General features: G+C 40.6%; 2 protein-coding genes across 5 annotated transcripts in view; one reads left to right on the forward strand and one right to left on the reverse strand.

Moving 5' to 3' along the window:
- The first annotated feature begins 560 nt into the window (after positions 1-560).
- Positions 561-5,804, forward strand: Serpina10 (serpin family A member 10). Its single transcript, XM_041633350.1, has 4 exons — positions 561-1,260; positions 2,641-2,914; positions 3,916-4,066; positions 5,458-5,804. Exons 1-4 carry the CDS (start codon positions 576-578, stop codon positions 5,647-5,649), a joined length of 1,302 nt encoding a protein of 433 aa, XP_041489284.1. The 5' UTR covers positions 561-575; the 3' UTR covers positions 5,650-5,804.
- A 2,179-nt stretch (positions 5,805-7,983) lies between these two features.
- Positions 7,984-25,419, reverse strand: part of Ppp4r4 (protein phosphatase 4 regulatory subunit 4) — a 100,635-nt gene continuing 83,199 nt past the window's right edge. For all 4 annotated transcript variants that reach the window (XM_041633446.1, XM_041633450.1, XM_041633448.1 and 1 more), the window contains 6 exons: positions 19,176-19,245; positions 18,187-18,270; positions 17,389-17,482; positions 15,194-15,264; positions 11,872-12,019; positions 7,984-9,608 (listed from right to left, as the gene is read on the reverse strand). In XM_041633446.1, coding sequence (XP_041489380.1) covers positions 9,584-9,608; positions 11,872-12,019; positions 15,194-15,264; positions 17,389-17,482; positions 18,187-18,270; positions 19,176-19,245 — 492 coding nt within the window. In that variant the 3' untranslated portion in view covers positions 7,984-9,583. The remainder of the gene's footprint in view (positions 9,609-11,871; positions 12,020-15,193; positions 15,265-17,388; positions 17,483-18,186; positions 18,271-19,175; positions 19,246-25,419) is intronic.

The following is a 25,419-nucleotide window of genomic DNA, read 5'->3' on the forward strand; positions in this document are numbered from 1 at the left end:
GCACACAGAGGAGGAAGGCCTTAAATCACAAAGCTCTATGTGGGGATGCCTTCCTTTGGTCAGACTCCCTCTTAGACCCTCCAAATCCCCAGTCAAAGGAGTCACACATCAAGGCCCTGGGGCTCAGCATGGAGGGGCTGTATGATATATCTTGCAGCCAAATGATAAAGGCGAAGCCCGAAGCAGATCAGTAAATGGCCCTAACTCCCACCTGGTCCTGCTGGGAGGCCCATTCCATAGAAAAGAGCCATACCCGGCCTTGCCGGAGGAAAGCCAGTGAGCAGAAACTGGGAGAGGGACCACAAGCTGCTCAAGAACCTGGCAGAGGACAGGACTTGGAAGAAGGCTTGTAATCCCCTCCCGCAATGTGGTGTCCCCCAACCTATCTGCTCCAGGTCAGTCTAGGATATAGCTAACCTGCAAGAACCCAGAGAAGCCCACACCTAGCAAAAATGTTTTATTAGGTATTAAGACTCTCTCTCCCTCCCTCCCTCCCTCCCTCCCTCCCTCCCTCCCTCCCTCCTTCCCTCCCCCCTCCCAGGATGAAGTGGCCCCTGGCCTCCACAGCTGAGCATATGAGGGCAGCTTCTAGCCTGTTGTTTCCTGTCCTCCTGGCAGAGGTGTGTCTGGCGACCAGTTTAAACTTCAGCTCCCATTTACCAGAGGCCCAGGCAGAGTTAGAGTCTCAGGATCCTCAGAACCAGACTTGGGTTCCTAGCAATGAAGAGGAGGAAGAATATTGGCTGAGGACTAGCCAGCAGCAGCTGTCCAATGAGACTTCAAACTTTGGGTTCAGCCTGCTACGGAAGATCTCCATGAGACACGACGGCAATGTAATCTTTTCGCCATTTGGCCTGTCTGTGGCCATGGTGAACTTGATGTTGGGGGCCAAGGGAGAGACCAAAGTCCAGGTGGAGAATGGGCTCCATCTACAGGCCCTGAGTCAGGCAGAACCCCTCATCCTCCCATCCCTCTTCAAAAGGCTCAGAGAAACCCTCTCCAACAATCAGGAGCTAGACCTCACCCAGGGGAGCTTTGCCTTCATCCACAAGGACTTTGACATCAAAGAGACCTACCTCAATCTATCAAAGAAGTATTTTGATACAGAGTGTGTGCCTACAAATTTTCGAAATTCCTCACAGGCCAAAGGGCTTATGAACTACTACATTAACAAAGAGACTCGGGGGAAAATTCCCAAGCTCTTTGATGAGATTAATCCTGAAACAAAGTTAATTTTGGTGGACTACATCTTGTTCAAAGGTATTCTGTTAGTTCTCTGTTGCTGCAAAGCCATGGGAACCTAACCCTCTCTCCCTTTTCTTCTTCTGGTCAGTGTAATTAGTGCAAAAGGATGCTCTACAAGCATGGGCTCTGCTTTACAGGTCCAGCACACATTGAAGAGGGAACGATGCTCTCTCTGAGGCATCTCTTACCACCTGCAGACCTGTGGTCCTCAGTTCCCACAGCTCCTCTGCCTGGTTTTCTTGCTCATGTTTGAGAGAGGTAGCACAGGTGTATTGAATGTGAAGCTCACTATCAGTGAGACTTGGGCTGCATCTCTCATTCTGTTTTTGTGATCTGGGCCAAAAGTGTCCGTGCGTGCGTGCGTGCGTGCGTGCGTGCGTGTGTCTGTGTGCAGGTAAACCCAGAGGTCAGAGGTGTTAGATCGTCCTCGAATTGGAGTTACAGGCAGTATGGGTGCTAGGAACCACACTTGAGTTCTCTATACAAGCAGTATGTGCTCTTAACTGCTAAGCCACCTCTCCAGTACCCTGATCTTAGATTTTTTTTTAATACAAAAATTGGGATTCTAACTTACTATAGGTACAAAGCCACCACAGCTGACATACGCTAGGTACTGCACATTGTGCTTAGAACTTACTACCCACCATGGGACAGGAATAGGTGGCATCTTTGCTATTCCTGGTAGTCAATGTAGCAAGCAGAGTAGGGCCACTGTCTCCTTTCTTAAAGGGATGCAGGTGAAGATTGAAGAAGCTAGGTTGATCAGGATCACAAATGGATGGTAGAGGCTAGATACAAAGAAGGATCCCATAACCTCATTACCCCAATTTTTTCCAGCTCCAACAGGGCACAGGGTATGGTGTGGATGTCTCTGGTACTTAAAGCTGTACCAGGAGACTCACAAAGCCCTAGATTGAAGGGTCATTTGCCAGGACCCCAAAACAGATACTCAGTAGAGTCGTGTAGTGGCCTCTCCTCTCAGAGCCACATGAAGCAATGTTGAATTGGAAAAACCCCTACTATCAGTAAAGTATATGTTTGCATAAGGGCATGATGGGACCATGTGGTAGCCAGGAGTCCCTCATTCAGAGAGTCATTGGAAGCCATCCGCCAGGAAATAAAGTTTTGTTCAGATCCAGAATAAGGGAACAAATGAGAGGAAGGGTCATCTTTGTCTTTGTGGGTGGTTCCATGATGGGTCATGGTTAGAGCTAAAGTTTGATGTTTGGGGAATTCATTGCCTGGGCTATGGTTCAAGCAAACTCGAAAAAGGAGTGGCACTCCCTGTTCGGAGTAAATGGGGTAGGTAGGATAGTCTCTCCTCCACCACTCAAGCAAAACCAGTGTGTTCTGTGGAGGCTTGCTTCCATAGGGGCTTTCTTCTCACTTGTTCAGGGAAGTGGCTGACTCCATTTGATCCCGTATCCACTGAGGCTGACAATTTCCACCTGGACAAATACAAGGCTGTTAAGGTGCCCATGATGTACCGGGAAGGCAACTTTGCCTCCACTTTTGATAAGAAGTTCCGTTGTCACATCCTCAAACTGCCCTACCAAGGAAATGCCACCATGCTAGTGGTCCTCATGGAGAAAACAGGTGACCACTTGGCTCTAGAGGACTACCTGACCATAGACCTTGTGGAGACATGGCTCCAGGATATGAAAACCAGGTATGTTGCTTCCCCTGCTTCTCAGTTTTGGCCTGCCATCCTCATGATCACTCCCAACAGTTTTACCCAATGCTCTGTGGCTTACTGCCCATGTTTCCCTGTGAGTACCAAGCTCCTACAGGTAGAAGCAATATCTGTCCTGTTTTCTATTCTATCTTTAGCATCCTCAGTGTAGGCCTAGGTTTTGTTTTTTTTGTTTTTTTTTTTGTTTTTTCGTTTTGTGAGACAGGGTTTCTCTGTGGTTTTGGAGCCTGTCCTGGAACTAGCTCTTGTAGACCAGGCTGGTCTCAAACTCACAGAGATTCGCCTGCCTCTGCCTCCCAAGTGCTGGGATTAAAGGCGTGTGCCACCAACGCCCGGCGGTTTATTGTTTATTAACTCAGCAAATACAACTATTTGCCTATTGAGATACCTCTTGGTATATGTATTTTTGACTACTATAAAGAGCAAGAAAACTGAAAATTAAGATTAATTTGATGTCATTAGTAGCTTTTTTTTTTTCTGAGCCACAAAACTCATCTTTCCAAATCTCATAATCTCAGAGAACTCTGAGGGAAAATAAATAACCTTGGAGCCTTCCTGGCTAAGATGGCTGGGCTAGTTGAAAGCCCTCTTTGTTTTCTCTGTCTGCTCATCCCCATGTTCTCTGGGGATACTTGGTCTGGGGTACTGGGCTGGGACAGCATCCTCCAGCAGTCTGAAGGGATGCAGGAAGCAACTAGGAAGTTGGTTGGGGTTGTTTTTTCAACATAAGGAAGTGGACATGGAGTGTGGCATCCTTTGCTAATTCTTTGGATTTTGCATAGTGAGCTAAGAAACTAGCTCTCTGGGGGAGACAAAGTGACTCTTTATAAGCCTAAAGTATTTTCTCTGAGACAGAACACTATGAAAGGATCACATGAGCTATGTAAAGTCGGGCAAATATTCTTGGAGGAAGGAAGAAACCATGTCCTTATCAGCAGTCCCTAGCCATTTTACCATCATCTGTCCATGTGCCACAGGAAAATGGAGGTTTTCTTCCCCAAGTTCAAGCTGGACCAGAGGTATGAGATGCACAAGCTGCTCCAGCAGATGGGAATCAGGAGAATCTTTTCCACCTCAGCTGACCTCAGTGAACTCTCAGCCGTGGCAAGAAATCTTCAGGTGTCCAAGGCAAGTCAGGGGCTGCGCTGAGGCCCAGTCCTCAGCTACAAAGCCATTGAAACCAACAAATACTGTGCAAACCATGTCGTTGTGATTAAATGTCTAGCTTTGGTAAGGAATTTTACTCCAGTTCTAATAATTTGAAGTAGCATCCAAGCCGGGTGTTCTAAGAACCTCAAGCCATGCTACTCAAACACCTTTTAAACTAGGTTCTCATTGGAAGAGCTCCACCCCTCTTCTCTCCCAAGGTCTAGGGAGGCATCTGCTCCTCAGACAGACTGCCTTATAACCCATCAGTACCTGTGTTGAATATCAAAAAGGCTCATGAAATTATATCACCTTTAGTATGAAAGAAACCCCTAGTCATCACCTGGCCCAGCCTGCCATGCCTTGTGATGGACATTATACCTCCTCTATACTTACCCTTAGAAGACCCTCTTGTTCTTCCTCTCCCCACTGTTCCCCCTCCTTCCCATTCTTCAGACGAGGGTCTCATCCCTTCTTTGAAAAACAGCCTAATACACAAATGGCTGATTATTTTGCAATATGTTGACTGGTAAGTACTCCAACTCACACTTTTTGGTCCTGTTTCTGAAATACTGAGAACAAGTTTATTCAGCTTTGGTACTAGTAAGCACATACTTTGTATGTATGAGAGCTGGTACCTCTGGAAGATATTTTGAGATGCCTGGACATACCAAACCCTTTGGTGTCCTTCTGGTTAGCACTGCTAGCTCGCACCAAATCTCTTTTGCTAATTAGTGTTCTTCTGGGAAGTAATCTTGGTTCTTGCAGCAGTTCTGTGCACTGCAGTGAACTAGTGAGCATTCCTGGTCTGTGCTCATTGCAACTCTGTCCCTCATCATTACAAACAAGGTTTGATTCAGATTTGTTCATACAATTGTTAATTCTGAGAGATTTAAATTGGTACCCATGTAAGTAGGAGCCAGCAGGGTAACCTCAGCCTGAGTAAAAACAACCAGGGTCCAGGAAGGCACCATAAACCCTGAGGCTTGCCCACAGGAAATGCCTCAGAGCAATATCAGGCAGCCCAAAGTGCCTTCAAGGCCCAGGAGCTCAGCTCAAGAAGCAGCATTACAAAGTACATGTTCAATAAATACATACTAGATGCCCACATGTAGAAATTTACCAGCCAGCTTCCCTGATCCCAAGCCTAGAAGGCATCTCACAGACCCCACACCAGTTGCCATAGCCTCCTGGTATTTTTTTGATTTATGAGGCAGTCTATGGCACAATCTCATGCACCCCTTGGCAAAGATAGGCTGCAACATTGAACCTCAGGAACATGGCTAGGTGGGCAGAACTACTGTGGAGATTTTCTGTCAAGTCCCTTTTCCCATTGCCACACAAATAGTCTTCCGCGTCCTTTCCTTTTCTAGGTCTTACAACAATCGGTGCTTGAAGTAGATGAAAGAGGAACTGAGGCAGTGGCAGGGACACTGTCTGAGATTGTCGCTTACTCCATGCCTCCTGTCATCAAAGTGAACCGACCTTTTCATTTCATGATCTATGAGGAGATGTCCAAGATGCTTCTGTTCCTGGGCAGAGTGGTAAACCCCACTGTCCTGTGACTCAGGCGTGTGTAATCAGATGCTGAGTCAGAGGGGTCTGAACCACAGGACGCCGGTGGTGAATGGTAAAGAGTGTGCCCTCCTCTGCATCTGGCCAGTTTGTTGTGGCTGTTCTCTGATTAACACAGAAATTAAAGTGACTCATATTTTAAGGAGATTCTGTGCAATCTGTCCAGCATTTTAAACTTGCTCCTGAGAGCCTTTGTTGACTGACTGAAGACTAGCTGAGCAGAGTCTTTCTCTGCAGCTCACATGTCTGCATGTTGAGAGCAGTAGGTAGGGCAGCTGGTGTCTCTGGACAGACTCTGGGGAGCACATGGGCATTCTCCTACAGGCATGTTTCTCCCTCTAGTTCTCTCACGCAAAATCAGGGTTTTAATTTAGTTTATCCCAGAATTCCTCTGTCTCTCTTTCCCTCTCTCTCTTCTTCCCCATCCCCACCCACCCTCCACTGACAGGGGCCTACAACATAGCTCTGACTGGCATGGAACTCTATGAAGATCAGGCTGGCCTTGAACTTGAAGAAATCCACCTGCTTCTGCCTCCTGAGTGTTGGAATTAAAGGTGTGCGCCACCATGCTCAGAGGGTTTTTGCATTGTAATATGTTTTAATTAATCACAGAATTCTTTCATTTTTATTAAAATTAGCATGAAATCACCATAATCTATCCTAATCACAATGTCTGGCTCAACAATACCCCCTCATTTCCATGATACATCTAGTCACATATTTCCATCACAGGAACCACAGATCATCCAGTTCAATGCTTTTGTTTTATACAGAAAACAAATGGGCCAGAACTAGGGCCACATCCTGACTTTCAGGAATGACACGTACTTTTTCCTCTGTGCACTCCTTTCTTCCTAAGAGTTTATATATGTACGTATAAATACATATGCTGTAGCAATGAATACAGTCTCAATTATATTTATCTTTTGCCAACAAAAAGTATAAGTCTTGTTCATTGTTGATTAAGGACACATCTTCATGAGCCTTTATCATGTGGAGGGCCTTGACTATAGTGCCCACTGTACGTGATGAATATATCAAGTCTTATATCTCAGTGGGAGGAAAACACTTGCCCAAGGCCACTCAGTAGGACCATGGTAAGTCAATCCTTCCTTCTTACTCTAGTCTCAAGTCTCCATCTTCCCTCTCTAAAAGTCTCTCAGAGACTGCCTTGATCATCCACTGTGGTTAAACAAAAGTAAGCATGGACTTCGTCCCAATATGAAAGGAAAATGAAAATCCCTCTAAAGCATTCTTGGGTAGTCATTTTCTATCTTATAGAAATGAGATAAGACAGTACTTTGGAACTGGGTGGTGGTGGCGCACACTTTAATCCCAGCACTCGCAAAGCAGAGGCAGGCAGATCTCTGAGTTCGAGGCCAGCCTGGTCTACAGAGTGAGTTCTAGATCAGCCAGGACTGTTACATAGAGAAATCCTGTCTCTAAAACACAAACAAACAAAAAGACAGTACTTTGGGATTAATCAGAGATTCCTGAATGAGGCTAACTAGTCTCAAAATGTCAGCTGTGTTGACGAAATTCTGAGTTGCACTTCTATCGGCTGTCTAGTAATAAACACACCTAAAGCTAATTAGTTCCTTAGCGACTTAATGGCTGAAGTCAAGAGTAACATGAACAGGAGACAGTCTAAAGCAGACTTCCTCACCATAGTCTCAACATTAACTCACTCTGTAGTTATCCCAGGCATTAATGGTGTTCACTTAGGACCAGAAAACTCTTGGGCCTAGGAAGAGAGACAAGAGCGGACAGCTCTAACTGGCATTCATAGGTACTTATGTTCAGTTATTTGGTTGTGCTTGTGGGGAAATAGTAGGAAGAGAAATTTTATTGTTTTTAAAGATTTATTTTATGTATATGGATGTTTGTTTGCATGGATATTCGCACACCAGAGGAGAGCTTCGGATCCCATAGGACTACAGTTTTAGGTGGCTGTGAGTCAGCATGTGGACGCTGGGAACTGAACCTGGGGCCAGAAAAGAGGAATTTCTGGCTCTTTTCCCACTTTGAGAGATGAAATCTAGTAAAGCAAGCCTACAGTTATAACCATACTGAAATAAACATAGCCAAAGCCAGTGGCAGGTAGGCCAGCACTGCAGAGGAAGCAGAGCACTGTCAACACACCTAGTTCAAGGAGGTTAGGTTTGCTGACAAAATGAAGATATGAGTGGGTGTTCCTATCTGCTACCCACTTGCATTTTAATCTTCCTGCATATTTGTCTCTGGGATGTGATTTTTAACAAAGATTCAAATTTTTAAAAAGTTTTTAATACTTGTGAAAAGAAATACTTCCAAAAGTAATTTTGAATAACTGTTTAATTGAGAATTTAATGCCTAAGCAATTGACTTCCAACTTTATAAGCAGTGGTGACTATTCTGTCAGATCACTTCCCCCTTATCCCACATATATAACAAGAATATAAAAAGTTTATAACTACTAAGTGTATTATTTAACAATCAAATTGAAACTTTCCATTTTATTTAAAGTAGACAGAGTCAATGCCGACTTTTTGAACCAGAGTACTGGAAAAACTGATGCAGCCTTGAGGTCCCCTTACGCACAATGAATTCTCCAGACCACAGTAGATTCAATCCCACATCACTAACGCTAGTAGGAGACATAAACTAGTTAAACTGAATTCCCTTATGCAGAACAATCAAGTTTCTCATGGCTATTAGACTCTCACTTCTGACCTGACTGTCCTTGATGAATGGTGTTATGAGTCCCTCAATGGTCCCTAAAGAGGTCATAGGGAAGGAAAGGAATGACAAAGAATGAAAAAGCAGTAAGCAGCTGTCCCAGAGTCCTTTTGAGTTAACATAAATCTGCTCCACTTGCTCATTGTTTAAAGATGAACTGCCCTTTCTTCATAGAGTAAGAGCTGTAGGAAAGTATTTAAAACTTTTCTCACAAGTGCTCATTAACCTCTGCTTTATTTTAAACAAGCTCATTATCCATTTCACATTATAAAAAGTAACCACGCACACATATGCATTCACAAATTAGATCATCTTTATGATACATCAATATATCTTTAAAAAACAAGTATTTTCTGATATCAATATAGGTATATGCTGATTGCATTTGAAATAGAGAAGCTGACAATAGCTTCATACATTCTATCTCAGGAACCGATACTTTAAAGTTAAGGACAATCTATGTTCCACAGGCAAACTTGGATGGAAGTATTAGCATCAGTACAAATGGCTGCTGTTGACGTAGCGTGAGCATGATAGCTTGAAATAACAGCTGATTCAAACTAGATTCATCATTTGAAATTAAGGACAGATACAATCCAAAATGTAAACAAAGCATTTATAAAAGAAATTCTGGGAATTAAGGAAATCATCAATCTATCATTTTTAAGGTATTTGTTAGCTAAAATTTTCATGAATCTTTGCAGATTTTCATGGCCGAATCTAGACTGGGGTTGTCCAGGTGCTGACACTGTCACAGGATCCCAGGACCCATAGGACAGTGTTTGGTTTGATTTTTCTTCTTGGCTTAGAGAGCTCTGAGGAAATACAGTGCCTTCCTTACCTCCCGTGTCCCTGCCCAGGTTGCTACCCAAGGAGCAATCAGCTTATCCAGACTGCTATGGAATTTCTAAATGTACAACTTAGAGTAACCAAGAGCAGCTTCTCACAGACAGGCATGTCTCTCCTTCAGTCTGGATACACATCTCAAGTTGGAGCTCATTACACTATACTGGACACTGAGGTTCAGAGCCCACGCTAAAACATGTCATACCTCCTAGGAAATCTAATTCCAAGTAAGGTACGTTTCACAGCAGCTGCATGATGTCCCCTTCCCCTCCACACTTTAACAAGCCCGGCCATCATTGGAGCTCTTTTCCACCGTCAGAGTCTCTGCCGACTGCTTGCCTCCTTCACCAAGCAGTTGACTTAAGGATTGGATTTTCTGGATTTTCTGATGAAAGAAGGAAATAAAGTGGAAGGAGAGAAGGGAGGGAAGCAGGGAAGGAGAAAGAGACCAAAAAGAAGACATAAAACAATTATCCATATAAAGTAAATAAAGAAATGTAAATTAATGCTACTCTGAGTAAGCCTACAACATGAGAACTCTGTTTAAGAGGAAATGAATTACACGTTAAGGATTACTCAGAATTACCTGTAAGTATCAAAGACCACCCTGTGGACACCTAGTATCATCCCCTTCACTTTCCATAACTTTTTCTACACTTTCGATTTTGTATGACCATAGAGGAAATTGCACAGGAATATCAACTGTCTAGTCTAGAAGACAGACGCTATGCCACACACCTGTACTTCCCTTCTGAGACACTGCTTGTCAGCACCAGAGGTGTCATTGGTAAAGCAAGTGCATGCACTGCACAGAAATTTTCTAAGAAGTAAAAACTTCTTAGAAAGTTTTTACTTCTAAGTAAAACTTAGAAGTTTTTCTTGAGGAAATACTTTCTGCAATCACTTCACAGGCTTGTTTTAAATAAAGAGTACCTCTTTTCTTTTCAATTTGGATATGACAGTCTCTGAAACACTATAAAAAGGCCAGTATAGATACCAATCACCCACCCAACCAATGGGCATGCTAGGAGCATATGCCAGGTGCTGCACAGTCTGGCATGTGTGAAGAAGCGGCTGTGTATGCTAGCAAGCCTTCCTTCAGATCACTTGAAACAGGTACAAACTCTGTATCAGTTCTCATGGGTCTTTATTGTGAATTCATTTTGGTAACCATCGGTTACTCAAGAAAATAGGAAATACAGTTTGTAAAAAGGAAATGCGTGTTCGGCAACATAAGAACAGACAAAGTATCTGGAATAAAGGAAAGCCACCACAAAATACTGGTTCAGCAGTCTTTTCTCTAAAAAAATAAAACTAGTTCTGATGATGCTACCATGTTCCTCAGAAGCTCAGGGCAGTAAAAAAGAGGGTCTGGATTATAGTGGAAAAAAAAAGATAGTTTATTTTCTTTTTAAAAAAAATTAAAAAAGAGGGTCTGGGGTTAAAGAGAGAAATCTCAGGATAAAAAGAGGCCCCTTAAAGGAGCTATGGGCCAGATCTGCTATTTGACAGATATGTATAAAGCCCGAGGGCCAGGCTCAGCAATACACAGCGACTTTCCTCATACTTGAGTGGGTACATGAGTCTAGCCTAGAGTGCTGCATACCAACCCATGCCACCTCTGCTCCCATAGCTCCTAAATAGCACTAGAGCTTTCTGTAGAAAGAACAGCCTTCAAGTTGGCACCACTATTCTGCATTATCTGAATCACCTGTTGCTATGATTATTTTTGGAGTATTTAGTCCCACTGACTTTCATCCAATATCTTTATTTTTGAATTCTGAATGAAATGGGGTACACATATTTCTAAGTATATACCAAATGGTCAATCAGAATTTAAAATGAATTATAACTAGCTCCTAAAAGAAACTTCAGCCAGCCAGAGAAGAGTTTCCATAGAAAGAAGTAGCTTAAAAACCTTATTCAAAAATGTAAGCTAGGCATAGTGAGGTATACTTGTAATTAATCTCAGCATTTGGGAGGCTACAGCAAGAGGGCTCAAGTTCTAGGCCAGAGTGGGCCATATAGTGAGCCCTGTCTCAAAAACAGAAAGAAAGGAAGGAGGGAGGGAAGGAGAAAGAGAGGAAGGAGGGAAAAGATAGAAAGGAAAAGCCCATGAATTTAGTAAGTTTCATTGTGATTTGAATGGCTGTTCTGTATAAAAGAACAAAGCTGTAACTATAGTTTGGGCATCCTTGCAGTGTTATTGTAATGGTTTTTAGGGTATCGTTCTTTTAAAGGTCTAAAAGAAACAAATTCAAACAAGGAGCAAATAGCACACAAAGGAACCATGGGGAAAGAAAGCAGGCCCTTTATAACTTTAACTTCAAAGCACAAGTATTGTCTACAAATACGTTCAGCTCAGCCACACTCTGGGTCCCGTGCTGTTGTGACATCAGCTGTAGCCACCTTTCTGAATGCCAGGTGATCAGATACATCAGTTAGTAGGTGTTTAGGTACCTAGTAGACAATGTCTTTGCCAAATGGTAATATCAAATACCTTGTACATTCTAACATAGTCAAGGCTCTCACTTACCTTCATCTTACAACATTCCCTTGCTACAGACATTTTTAGTTCTTTCAAGTGTGGAAGTGGGAAGGTGCCCTGAGTCAAACAGCACACTCACCAATAGGAAATTGGTACTTACAAGGTAGCCTTCCGAGGCTGCACATCTTTACTTCCACTACTCTTTGGATCAGCTGTGTTACCTGTCCCACGGGAAGTACTGGGCAAAACAGGATTAGGAGAAAAGGAGGCTGGGACGCTACTGGTATTGTGAGTCCGGAATGAGTCATCTGGAAGTTAACATGTGCAGAGGCAGAGGTGTTGATACACTCAGAAAGATGTCTACCAAGGAGAGAAGACTCCTGACAGTGGGGTTTTTTTCCCCCTTATAATTTATATTACAGTAAAGTGTACTACATTAAGATTTGGCATGTGTATAATCCACTGCCATTATCACAATCAGGACATGAAAACATGATATACTAATGTTCCATTGGGTCCTTCATAATCATTCCTCCTCTACCTCCTCTTTCTACAAACCACCACTTTTCCCCTTGCTAAAGATTAGCTTGCATTTTCAGGATTTAACATAAAAAGACTTATACAGAATATACTGTCTTATTTTTTCATATGATCAGTATAACTGAAGTTCATCTGTATAGGAATATTAGCACTTCGTTGTTGTATAGATGGGCTGACGTTTCTCCTAATAAGAGTTTACTTAGAGGCAATTGGATGATTCTGGTTCCTTTTTTTTTTTTTTTGACAGGTTTCTCTGTAGCTTTGGAGCCTGTCCTGGAACTAGCTCTTGTAGACCAGGCTGGCCTCAAACTCACAGAGATCTGCCTGCCTCTGCATCCCAAGAGCTGGGATTAAAGGTGTGCGCCACCACTACCCAGGTTGATTTTGGTTTTTGACTATAATACATAAAACCGCTATGAACAGTTGTGTATACATCTGTATGTGGCTATGTTTTAATATTTTTCAATAAATGCTTAGGAATAGATGTGCTGGGTTTTTTTGGTGTGTTTAACTTCAGAAAAAAATTGCCAAAGCATTATCTAGCTCCTATCTTTCTCATTTCCTCTCCCTCTCTATGTATGGAAGTCTGCAGAGTACTCTTCATCCTTGAAAGTCATACTATGAGCACTTCATTTTCAAACATGTTATAAGCAACAAGCAGTACAGCATTTTCCACACAGCTACTTCTTTGTTTTGTTTTAATAGAAGGTCTCCTACAGCCCAGGCTGCATCAGTATTGCATGCAGCCAAGGATGAGTTAACTCCTGATATTCCTGCCTCCAACTCTCAAGTCTAGGATTGCAGGCAAACACTGCTCCACTTTCTCACTGTTTTCCAGTTGTACTTCCCTAGTGATTGGTGATGCAAAGCATTTTTATGCACTTATATCTTTATCTTTAAACATTCACATTCAAATCTTTTGTCCATTTTAAGCTTAGCTGCCTAGTCTTCTCTGAACATTCTTGACACAAATCCTTTGAGATAAGATACACTATGCATATTTTCTCCAAGCCAGGTCTTGACTCATGTTTTTCTATGGCCCTATCTCAAAGCCCAGATGACACAATATGTCACTCTTTTACTACTATGGTTAATAGATATACCTACCTGCTCCAGACTTTCTCCCATAACTTCTTTTAAAAAAATGTAATTTTATCTTTTGTGTTTAAGCCTACATAGTGAGCTAATGATTTCTATATAATGCCAGATATTGAGGCTGAAGTTTTGGGTTTCATAATATAAGTACCCAATGGGCCTAGTGCCATTTTTTTAATGTACCACGATATATGGTGACATCATTATACAAGTACCATGACCAAAACACTTCTGATTTCTAGTGATAATCTGGTCTACCATGTTGATGTCTTTGTGCGAATATCAATGTTTTGATTATAGAGATTCTGTTTTAGAAATGAAAACACTGTTTGCAAACTATCTCGTATACATACATATTTTTCATGAGAAGAAAATTAACATAGTAAAAAGGAAGACAGATTACTCAAAATAAAACTTAAAAACAAAAGATAACTAAACTCTTAAATTTTCAGGCCCTCTGAAATTAAGGGTTACTATTATTTATCTTAGTATTTATCAATCATTATTATAGTTCTCAACCAATATATACAACATTAGAAATATATATATAGCCACAAGTAATTTTTAGTAATATATCCTAGTTTTTTCTATGAATAATTCTATCTTTGACTGTAAAATCCACAAGTCAGCAAACTACATGTTGTGAAACAAATGCCTGTCTGGGTACTTAAGACGCTATAGAGCACACCATGTTTATTCAGCAGGCAATACCTATGGCTGCTGTCACACTGCAACAAGAGCTGAGTGACTGTAACTAGACCACAGTAGCTAAAACATTTACCACCTGGCCTTAAATGAATCTTCTGGCCCTTGAAACAAACTTTCAGGTACATAAGATGGTAAATGGATTCTGCTCAACTTCCTTATAAATTACTGGAAATGTCTGTCTTCAGCAGGCCCTTTGATCACAGTCTAACTAACCGACAATTAGTTCTTACTCTCTCTTTACAAGTGTTAAGCTCTGAGTCTTGATGCAGTTTAAAATAGTATATGGTCAAGTATTTCCTCGGCTGCTGTGTTATGGTAGTACTAAAGGCCCATTAAGAGAAAATGGCTGCATCCTAGCAAAAATAATGGCATCTACCTCTGGATAGAAATATACCATTGTTTGCTCCTCAGAGCCCCCTGAGGTTCTGTTGGATCTGCCCAACTTCCTGTGGCTTGATTCAGAAAGGCCTAACTTTTCTTTTTTCCTTTTCTTCCTCTTCAATGCTGTCCAGAGCCCAAGCACACTTTCTCTGGTACTTTGGACTTCTTATTCCTTCTCTAAAGCGCCCCTCCCCACCCTATGGCTGTTTGTCTGCCACCTTGCCTTAACTCAGATGGCATGGCTTCCTCTTTTTCTCTTCTCCATTTCTATTCTCTTAGCAACTGCTAAGATTTACATCTTGCTTGCCCTATTGCTTTTGTCTTAAATTCTAATAAAATTATCCCCCAGTTTCAAGTCTATTTATAAATTATTTTATTAAGGAAACTAAGATCCCAAAAAGGAACCTCAATTTCCTCAGTGACAAGAAAAGTTTATTGCTTAAGGACTTGATGAGGACACACATTTAAGAAAAACATCTTGGGGATGAAGAAATGGCTCAGGGGTTGAGAGCACTGACTGCTCTTCCAAAGTACCTGGGTTCAATTCCCAACACCCATATGGCAGCTCACAACTGTCTATAACTCCAGTTCCAGGGGATCTGACACTCTCAAAAAGACACACATGCAGACAAAACACCAATGTACAAAAAAAAAAATTTTAAAAAGCATCATATCTAGAATTAGAAGGACGTACCGTTTAAAGTAAATAATACTTTACTAAAGCAGCCATTTTGGGAAGAGTGTGTGCTACTGCTTACCAGTTAGTGAAAGCATGGCAGTCCTCACCAGCCCTGAGACGGAAGGTGTGTGAGCTAAGGTGGAGCTTTTACTAGGAAAGAAAGTGACATAGTTAGAACCTAAAACCACACTTTCAGATTTAGCTACCTAACACTTGGGGTTTTAACCTTGTTTTGAAAATACTTTCTTCTACTTCTCATGAAACATGCCTGTTGCATTTAGTATTTTTTTTTACATTTCATGCTTCCAAATACATACTTTTTCTACAACTGAAAAGCATTCCCTTTGCTTCATCAAAACTATAGATGTTCTTCTGATGCTCAGCAAAGGTAGGTAAGATGGGTAAAACCTTCCTGGGACTAGCTACAGTCCTGTCTATACATCCTGAGAACACTGTTGGCTAGGAGAAATGCATGGATCTACTGATGATACCAAAAGCTAGAGCTGAAAGTCTGGAACAAGGTATGATTAATAACAGAAAAAAACAAAACATACTTTTCTTCAATATGTTCTTTTTAAATTTTTTTATTTAAAATTTTTTTTTCATTTTACATACCAACCACAGTTCCCTCTCCCTCCCCTCCCCCGACTCTCCCATCCAACCCCTATCCACTCCTCAGAAAAAGTAAGACCTCCCATGGGGAGCCTACAAAGTCTGGTCTATCAATTCAACATGTTCTTTATCTTGAGAAATAATATTTTTAAAGTATTTGTGCTTTCTTTCTAATTTTCAATATCTTTTGATATAATTTAATAATATAATAATTATATAGAATATAGAATAAATAATATGTAATGTTTTGTATCAATATCTTTTAAATATTTTTATTAATTGAGAATTTCATACAATGTATTTTGACCATATTTTTCCCTATCTCTTCCTGGATCCACTCCCTTTTTTATCTTCCCACCATATCTCCCAACGCCATGTCTTTTTTTTTTTTTTTAAATAACCCACCAAGTACAGATTGTACTTCCCATATATTCACAGGTGTGGGACCATCCACCAGAACAGAGTTGATCCAGCAGGGGTCACAACCTTAAAGAAACAAACCTGCTCCCCCCAGAAGCCATCTGCTGTCAGGAGCTGCTCAGTTAGGGGTAAGGGTCATAAGTCCCTACACCTTCCATGCCAGAATACTGACTGGCGTTTGATATTGTGCAGAGGTTTTGTGCAGGCAACCTCATGTTTTCTTAAAACTGCTTGGCTTTTCCAGTGACCTACAGCTGTTAATGCTATATGCATTTAACACATATTACAAATCATGGTAGTTTAATAATGCCGATTCTCTTCTAATCTTAGCTGGTTACAATTTTGACCTGGGCTATAAATAAAAAGCAGATATATATCTACTATTAGATCTCTGTTGTGACTGCCTACTGGATAAACACACCTGTGGCCTGTCCATATGCAGAAATGATACAATGTACATGGATGTGCAGCCTGTTGGCAGATAGAGCATGCTCACACTCATTTGGAAGTTAAGAGGTATGTATAATATATTCCACCTTTCTCATAGAGAATGGGTATATTCTGTGATGTTTTCATATAATGTCATGGAACCAGTCGTCCTACAGTGCAAAGATACCCATTTTTTAATTTTTTTTTCCTTAGCCGGGCGGTGGTGGCACACACCTTTAATTCCAGCACTTGGGAGGCAGAGGCAGGCGGATCTCTGTGAGTTCGAGACCAGCCTGGTCTACAAGAGCTAGTTCCAGGACAGGCTCCAAAACCACAGAGAAATCCTGTCTCGAAAAAGCAAAAAATAAATAAATAAATAAATATTTTTTCCTTGAGAAAATATTTCCTGAGATACCCATTTTGATACAAATAGTAAATAGCTTTAAGTACCTTCTATTTTTAGTGTGATAATCTTTACAGAAGAAATTGATAAATTGTCAGCCCATAAAAAATTCAAATTAATTCTGAGTTTGTGATGTAAATATTTACATATGTAAATATGTTAATAAGTAGGGTGACCGCAAAATAAAAACTCCAGTTAAGAATGAACAGTTGGCCGGGCAGTGGTGGCGCACGCCTTTAGTCCCAGCACTCGGGAGGCAGAGGCAGGCGGATCTCTGTGAGTTCGAGGCCAGCCTGGTCTACAAGAGCTAGTTCCAGGACAGGAACCAAAAGCTACGGAGAAACCCTGTCTCGACAAATAAAAAAATAAAAAAAAAGAAAGAAAAAGAATGAACAGTTGACAGCACATACCTAGCACACTTGTCTAAGTTGCCATATTTTGCATGAAAAGCTTGATTATTAAAAGATTGGCTTCGAATCAATTTGGATTTCTTGATTTCTTTGCCTAGAATGAAGCAGAATGAAGGAAAATACAAACTCTCAGTTCCCCCTTTACCATTCCAACCCCCTAGTCCTCCTCAAATCCTACTATGTCCAGAAAAACCCAGATGGGTGAAGTCTCCACTCTTCAGTCTGAGCTGACTGCAGTAATTCTAATTCAAACCACCCAAGAGGAATAATGGGGAAACTAACTGGAAAAGCTAAGGGCACTTTCAAAGTCAAAGTGTAATGGCCTGGCAGGGATAAAGATGCTCTACACAGACAACTCTGACCCACCCTTTGGCTATCAAAATATTGAAACAGCAGACCTCAAGAAACTAGAGTGTCCCAGGAATTTCATGCAGGATGAAGGGAGAGACTAAATTCCTGGATAAGGGATTTGCACTCTGTCAGATCACCTGGAGAGGAGACAGTGAGTCAGTGGCAGAGACTGACTGCTCAAATATGCATAACTTTAGGCTTTAATTAAACCTGAACCTCATAACAGGACCCTGGAAATGGTCTTAGCAGGGAGGGAAGGTGGACTTCACTAGACCTTTATTCCTCTTTCCAGTGTAGCCACATTGAATAAATTTTCATTTTTGTTTTTACTATTAAAAAATAAGTAAAATGACACATCAGGAATCATATAATCTAAAAGCAAATAAAACTGCAATTTGTCTTTTAAAACAAACATTATATGAATCATAAAACAGAAAAAGTCCTTACTTGTTGATGGAGTGCTAGATGGTCCAGGAACAGAAACAGGGATGTTCTTGGGTAGGCTCTGCGTTGGTGTCCTAGGGTCTCTGCCTAAAATAAACTCTGTTTTAAGTTGTTTAACTTCATCTGACTCCTGTGAAATTCATATCCCTATTTAACCAGCACTATTTCCCAAATACTTTTACTTTATATTTTCCATGGTTCAGTCTCCACTATTGAGGGTCAGTTCCACAACCTTGTAATTGTCATCCAAGATTAAGGTTCCCTTTCCAGGGACTCTGAGCCTCACACTGTTGCCTCCCATGTACTCCTAATACCTATACCACATTAGTCAGCCAATTTTCAAAAGTAACTTCTTTTTAAAAGCAAAAAAAGTAATTTTCCCTATCAAATTAAAGCTCCACATAGTATTTCAGGATACAAAGATACAAAGTTACTGTAGCCTTGATTGCCTAAATGTCAAAAGAATGGAATCAACCTCTGGGTGAGCCCGAGTCTGCTCCCTTAAGAGCTAATCCAATTGGGCTGGTCAAAAACCTGGCTAGGGGACCATCATGCTTCAAGAAGGCAGATTTGCCTTGATAAAGGGAAGGGAAGAATAATAATCCCTCTAATAATTTACCTTTGCCCCAGAACTCCTGGCTTCTGCGCAGTTGCTTAGAGAACTGCAGGCACACAGCTTCACAGGTCTGCATTTCTCAGCGCGCTTTCCCTAATGCTTTGGGCTTCACCTTCTCTAAAGCTCCCCTCGCAACTGCATGCCTTCCTGTCCAGCACTCCAGCTAACCTCCTGGCTTTCTCTTTTTCTTTTCCATCTTCCTCCTCCAGGCAGCTACCTGGATTAACAGCCCACTCCCAGGTTTTTCTTTTAAAACCAGTGAAGTTGTTCTTGAGCTTCCTTTTGCATATATTCTGCTCTACAGAAAGGGACCTGGATTTCCCCAGTCACCCAACATTAATCCTGTAACTGAGTGAGAAGACACAGAACTACTTACGTTTCTTCTCAAAGCTTTTCTCACTGGAGGACCTCCCTTCGTTCTGATGCTTCTCCTTCTCAAGCTGTTCCTGTTGGGATACAGTGGCGTGTTACAGGTGCAGCGTGGGAGTTTGTTCTGGGGGAAATGACTCTAGCCTTCAGAGATACAAATATACCTCACAAAAATACCTCTAAAAAATGGGGCTTTCCCTTGGTACAGAATTTGGAGGCTTGCCACTGTTTTAATTTGTGGTATTTTATATCACAGAATATTGCTCTTGGGAGTTTGTTCAACTAAAAGAATGACTTCGGCATCACTCTACAATGAGTATTTAGTGAAGGACTAAGAGGCCTTCACTGGGTGGTGGTGGCACACAACTTTAATCCCAGCACTCAGAAGGCAAAGACAAATCGATCTCTGTAAATTCAAAGCCAGTTTTGTCTACAGAGTAAGTCCCAGAACAGCCAAGGGTACAAAGAGAAACCCTGTCTCACAAAATAACAACAAAAATAAAACAAAAACAAAAAACTGAGAGGAAAAAGAAGTCTACCAAACATATTTAAAGTATCTTATTGAAGCATGATATATAGAAAAACTGAGGACTATAAACTTAAGATCGCAGGCATTTCCACAGTGGAGCTTGTGATTTTTAAGAGAATATTGCTGACAGAATTAAATTAACCTGGGCTAGCTTTAGTCCTTTAAACAGACATCCATTGCCCACTGTTGTACTTGCTTCAACATCTTTTTAACTATCAGACAAAACTTTTGAAATGTGCGTTTAGGGGACTAGAGAAATAGCTCAATGGAAAGAACAAATACTGCTCTTACAGAGGACTCATGCTGACTCACAACTGCCTACAAGTTCCAGGGGATCTGACGCTGGCTTCTGAGGACATCTGCACTCACACATACAATACATAACTAAAAATAGAGGAGAATTATTCTTCAGCGGACACTAGCTTCCACTAATCCAAAGTCTACAAATATTATCAGGCAGCACCTGATAGCTACAGCAGAGATGTCCCCACTTGACTGAGGTATGCCTGCCTGCCTGTGGTCCCAAGGTATAGGAGATGAGTATGAGCAAAACACAATGCTATATATGTATAAAAATATTATGAAAACCATTCTCTTGTATGCTAACTAAAAAAGTTAATAAAAATCCAAGTTCTATTTGTCTGGATGCTTTTTCTAAAACCTCTGTTTGTTTCTTTGTTTCTGCTCTTGCTGGTGCTAGAGATGGAACCCTGGGCCTTCCAAAGTAGCACACACTAACACTAAGTGACACCTCCAGCCCCTAGATTAGCTCCAGTTAACACAACACTAATTAAAATGCCAACACACTTTTGACAAATAAAAATTGACAAACTAGATGTCAACCTTTTATCAAAATGCAAAGGTCCTACACTGGCCAAAGCATAAAATAAATAAATAAATAATTTTTTTTAAAAAGAGTTCAAAAACATACCCTATCTGATTTTAAAAATACCTACAGTTAAAAAGTATGAAAGCAAGTTGGTATTGCCTAAAAAGCAGACATACAAATAAGTGAGTGGATCAGAAGAGGAAGTCAGGAAACACAAGGATGACTGACACTTGTGAAAGGTGGTAAAGCAATTTCAGTGGGAGAAAAGGAGTTTTGGTAAGTAGAGCCAAAATAGCTAATAACAAAAGATATAAATATTAATTTAAAATTGGGCAAAGGTCTAAGTGTAAATTTCAAACTCAAATTTGTAGAATCATGGAGGGACATGTGAAGTCAAAAAGACAAAGGATTCTTAAAGAAAACAGCAATCATAAAAGAAAGGCTTAATAAGTTGGACTTTAGGGCTGGAGAAACAAGACAGTGGCTAAAGTACTTGAGGCCTCTGCAGAGGACCTGAGTCTGGTTCCTAGCAACCCAAGTGGGTGGCACATATCCACCTACACTCCAGGAGGCCTGATGCCCTCTTCAGGCCTTCAAGGGAAATCACACTTCTGTACATATACCACATACATACACACACACACACACACACACACACAATCAAAAATAAATCTTTTTAAAGAATAAAAGGAACATCAAATTTAAAACTTTCCAAAGAATGTTAAAAACATCAAGAGAAGGCAGAGTTCAAGAAAATATTCACAATATGTGCATGTGACAGAAGAGCTCTTAATGATGTTAACAGCCTACTTTAGGTTCTCAAAATGGACTTACAAAAACAAGATAGGCAAACAAGCTCCACCGGGAGCAGAAGCCAGGAGCAAATCCAGCCCCAGAAGCAAACCCAGTCCCTGGACACTGGTGGATCAGGATTGAGTCAGCAACCATATCCAGAGTCAGTAATCTCCACTGGAACAGTTACAGGGGAGTAACCGCTGAGCAAGTGAGCCAGAGCCAGAGACCCCTAAAGGTCCAGACGTAAATCTGGGACCTTCAGGGGAGTAGACCTAAGCCAGGACCCCAGTGGGTCCGGGTGTGAGTCTAGGACCTCCCAGGAACTAGGCCTGATCTAGGACCTCTGCCAGTCTGGGCATGAGTGACCTTGGGACCTCTGAAGGAATAGGCAGTAACCAGAGATCTCAGTGGGGCCAGGTGTGAGTCTGGGTCCTCAGAGGGAGTAGGTCTGAGCCAGGACCTCTTTGGGTATAGGCATTGGTCTGGGACATCAAAGGGAATAGGCAGGAAACTGAAACCTCTGAGTGTCTGGGACCTCTAAGGGAGTAAGCAGGTTCTTTGTGATTCTGGGCACACCTGAGCCTAGGACCTCCGAGGCAGTGGACCGAAGTCAGAAACCTTTCCAGGTCCAACTCCAACCCATGGACTTCTGCAGGAAGGGTTCCACACCAGGATATAAAGAAACAGGGCAAAGCCAGCAACAAAGGCCAAAATAAACCCGAGACAGCAAACTTCAAGGGAACAGAGCAAATCACAGGAGAGCTAAGCTATCTCTAGGAACATGGAGTAACCAACAGGGTAACTAGAACTGTGACACTGACTGTACCATGAGGAACAAACATCTGAGCTTTGTATTTACTGGCACCTAGAAGATTATTCAACAGAATCTCAGACACCCCAACCACACCTGTTAGAAGAAAAGATGAGTAGAAAAGGTAAGAACACATGCAACACTGCAAAGAGCAACACAACACCAGTAAAACCTAAAGACCCTACAACAGCAAGACCTGAACAACCAAATATGGATGAAACAGAAAAAAAAATGACTTAAAAAGTAACTTCAAGATAATGTTTGAAACTCTAAAGGAGGAAATGAGAAATTCCCTTAAATAAATGAAAAAAAAGACAAACAAAAAAATTGAAAGATATCAGCAAATCACTTAAAGAAAACCAAGAAAAAGAAATCAAACATATGAAAGAAACTATTCAGCACTTGAAAAGAGAAATAGAGGCAATAAAGAAAACACAAACCACGGGAATTATAGAAACAGAAATCATGAGAAAATGATCAGGAACCACAAATACAAGCATGAACAGCAGAATACAAGAGATGGAAGAAAGAATCTCAAGCACTAAAGATACTATAGAGGAAGTAGACTTAAGAGTTAAAGAAAACATTAAATCTAACAAGAGCTTAACCCCAAAAATCCAGGAAATATGGAACACCATGAAAAGGCCAAATCTAAAAATAATAGGTATAGAAGAAGGAGAAGAAGTTAAACTCAAAAGCAAGAAAACATATTTAACAAAATCATAGAAGAAAACTTTCCCAACCTAAGGAAAGATATGCCTATGAAGATACAAGAAGCTTACAGAACACCAAATAGACTGGATCCAAATAAAACATCCTCTTGCCACATAAAAATCAAAACACTAAACATACAGAGTAAATAAAAACTATTAAGAGCTGCAAAGGAAAAAGGCCAAGTAACATATAAAGGTTGACTGATCAGAATTGTCAGTGGAGACAATGAAAGCAAGAAGGTCCTAGTCAAGCCTTATGTAGACATTAAGAGACCACAGATGCCAGCCCACACTAGTATACCCAGCAAAACTGTCAGTCACCATAGAAGGACAAAACAAGATATTCCATGACAAATCTAGATTTCACCAATACCTAGCCACAAACCCAGCCCTACACAAAATTCTAGAAGGAAAACTCCAACCCAAGGAAGTTGGCTACATCAACAAAAACACAACTGATGGTCTCATAGCAGCAAATCCCAAAGAAGGGGAAAACACACAAATTAACATCACCAACAATGACAACTAAAGTAACAGGAGATAGCAATCACTGGTCATTAATATCTCTTAATGTAAACGGACTCAACTCACCTATAAAAAGGCACAGGCTAAGAGATTGGATACAAAAACAGAATCCATCCTTCTTCTGCATACAAGAAACACATTTCAAACTCAAAGACAGACATCATCTCAGAGTAAAGGGTTGGGAAAAAAATATACGAATCAAAGGGACCTAAGAAACAAGCTGGTATAGCTATCCTAATATCTAACAAAATAGACTTCAAGCTAAAATCAGTCAAAAGAGACAAAGAAGGACATTTCATATTAGTCACAGAAAAAATCCATCAAGAGGAAATTTCAATACTGAACATCTATGCCCCAAATACAAGGGTACCCTTATACGTGAAAAAAAAAAACACTTCTAAAGCTTAAATCATACATTAAACCCCATACACTAATAGTGGGAAACTTTAATGCTCCCCTCTCACCACTGGACAGGTCAATCAGACAAAAAATGAACAAAGAAATAAAGGAACTAGCAGATGTTGTGACTCAAATGGACTTAAAAGACATCTATAGAATATTCCATCCAAACAGGAAAGAATGTACCTTCTTCTCAGCACCTCATAATACCTTCTCAAAAACTGACCACATACTCAGTAACAAAACATACCTCAACAAATACAAAAAATTGGAATAACCCCCATGTGTCTTATCAGATCACCATGGTCTAAAACTAGAAGTCAACAGCAATACTAATTCCAGAAACCTCACAAACACATGGAAATTAAATAGTGCTTCCCTGAATCATCACTGGGTCAAGGAAGAAATAAAGAAAGAAATTAAAGACTTCCTAAAATTCAATGAAAATGACCACGCAACATACCCAAATTTATGGAACACAATGAAAGCAGTGTTGAGAGGAAAGTTCATAGCACTAAACACCTACATAAAGAAGCTAGAAAAATCCCACACTAGTGAATTAACAGAACATTAGAAAACTTTAGAACAAAAAGAAGCAAACTCACCTAATAGAACTAGACGGCAGGAAATAATAAAAGTGAGAGCTGAAATCAACAAAATAGAAACAAAGAAAACAGTATAAAGAATCAATGAGACGAAGAGTTGGTTTTTTGAGAAAATCAAAAAATAGACAAACCTTTATCCAAACTAACCAAAAGGCAGAGAGAAAATATCCAAATTAACAAAATCAGAAATGAAAAAGGGGAAATAACAACACACACGGCAGAAATACAGAGAATCATCAGGTCATATTTCGAAAACCTGTACTCCACAAAATTGAAAAACCTTAAGGAAATGGACAACTTTCTGGATAAACATCATTTACCAAAATTAAATCAAGATTAGATAACCAAATTAAACAGTACTATAACTGGTGAAGAAATAGAAACAATCATCAAAAGTCTCCCAACTAAAAAAAGCCCAGGACCAGATGTTTTCAGCTCAGAATTCTACAAGACTTTCAAAGAAGAACCAATAATACCAATACTCCTCAAATTATTCCACACAATAGAAACAGAAGGAACATTGCCTAACTCTTTTTATGAGGCTACAATTACCCTGATACCCAAACCACAGAAAGATACTACTAAGAAAGAGAATTACAGACCAATCTCACTCATGAACATTGATGCAAAGATACTAAATAAAATACTGGCAAATCGAATCCAAGAACATATCAGAACCATCATCCACCATGATCAAGTTAACTTCATCCCACAGATGCAGGGATGGTTCAATATACAAAAATCTGTCAACATAATTAACCATATAAACAAGCTGAAAAATAAAAACCACATGATCATCCCATTAGATATCGAAAAACCTTTCGACAAAATACAACATCCCTTCATGATAAAGGTCTTGGAGAGAGCAGGGATACAGGAACATACCTAAACATAATAAAGGCAATATACAGCAAGCCAACAGCCAACATCAAACTAAATGGAGAGAAACTCCCAGAGATCCCACTGAAATCAGGAACAAGACAAGGTTGTCCACTCTCTCCATATCTATTCAATATAGTTCTTGAAGCCAAAGCTAGAGCAATAA

The sequence above is a fragment of the Microtus oregoni genome, unplaced genomic scaffold (genome assembly GCF_018167655.1).
Source record: "Microtus oregoni isolate MIOR12 unplaced genomic scaffold, Mior012 000043F_ref0000047, whole genome shotgun sequence".
NCBI lineage: Eukaryota > Metazoa > Chordata > Mammalia > Rodentia > Cricetidae > Microtus > Microtus oregoni.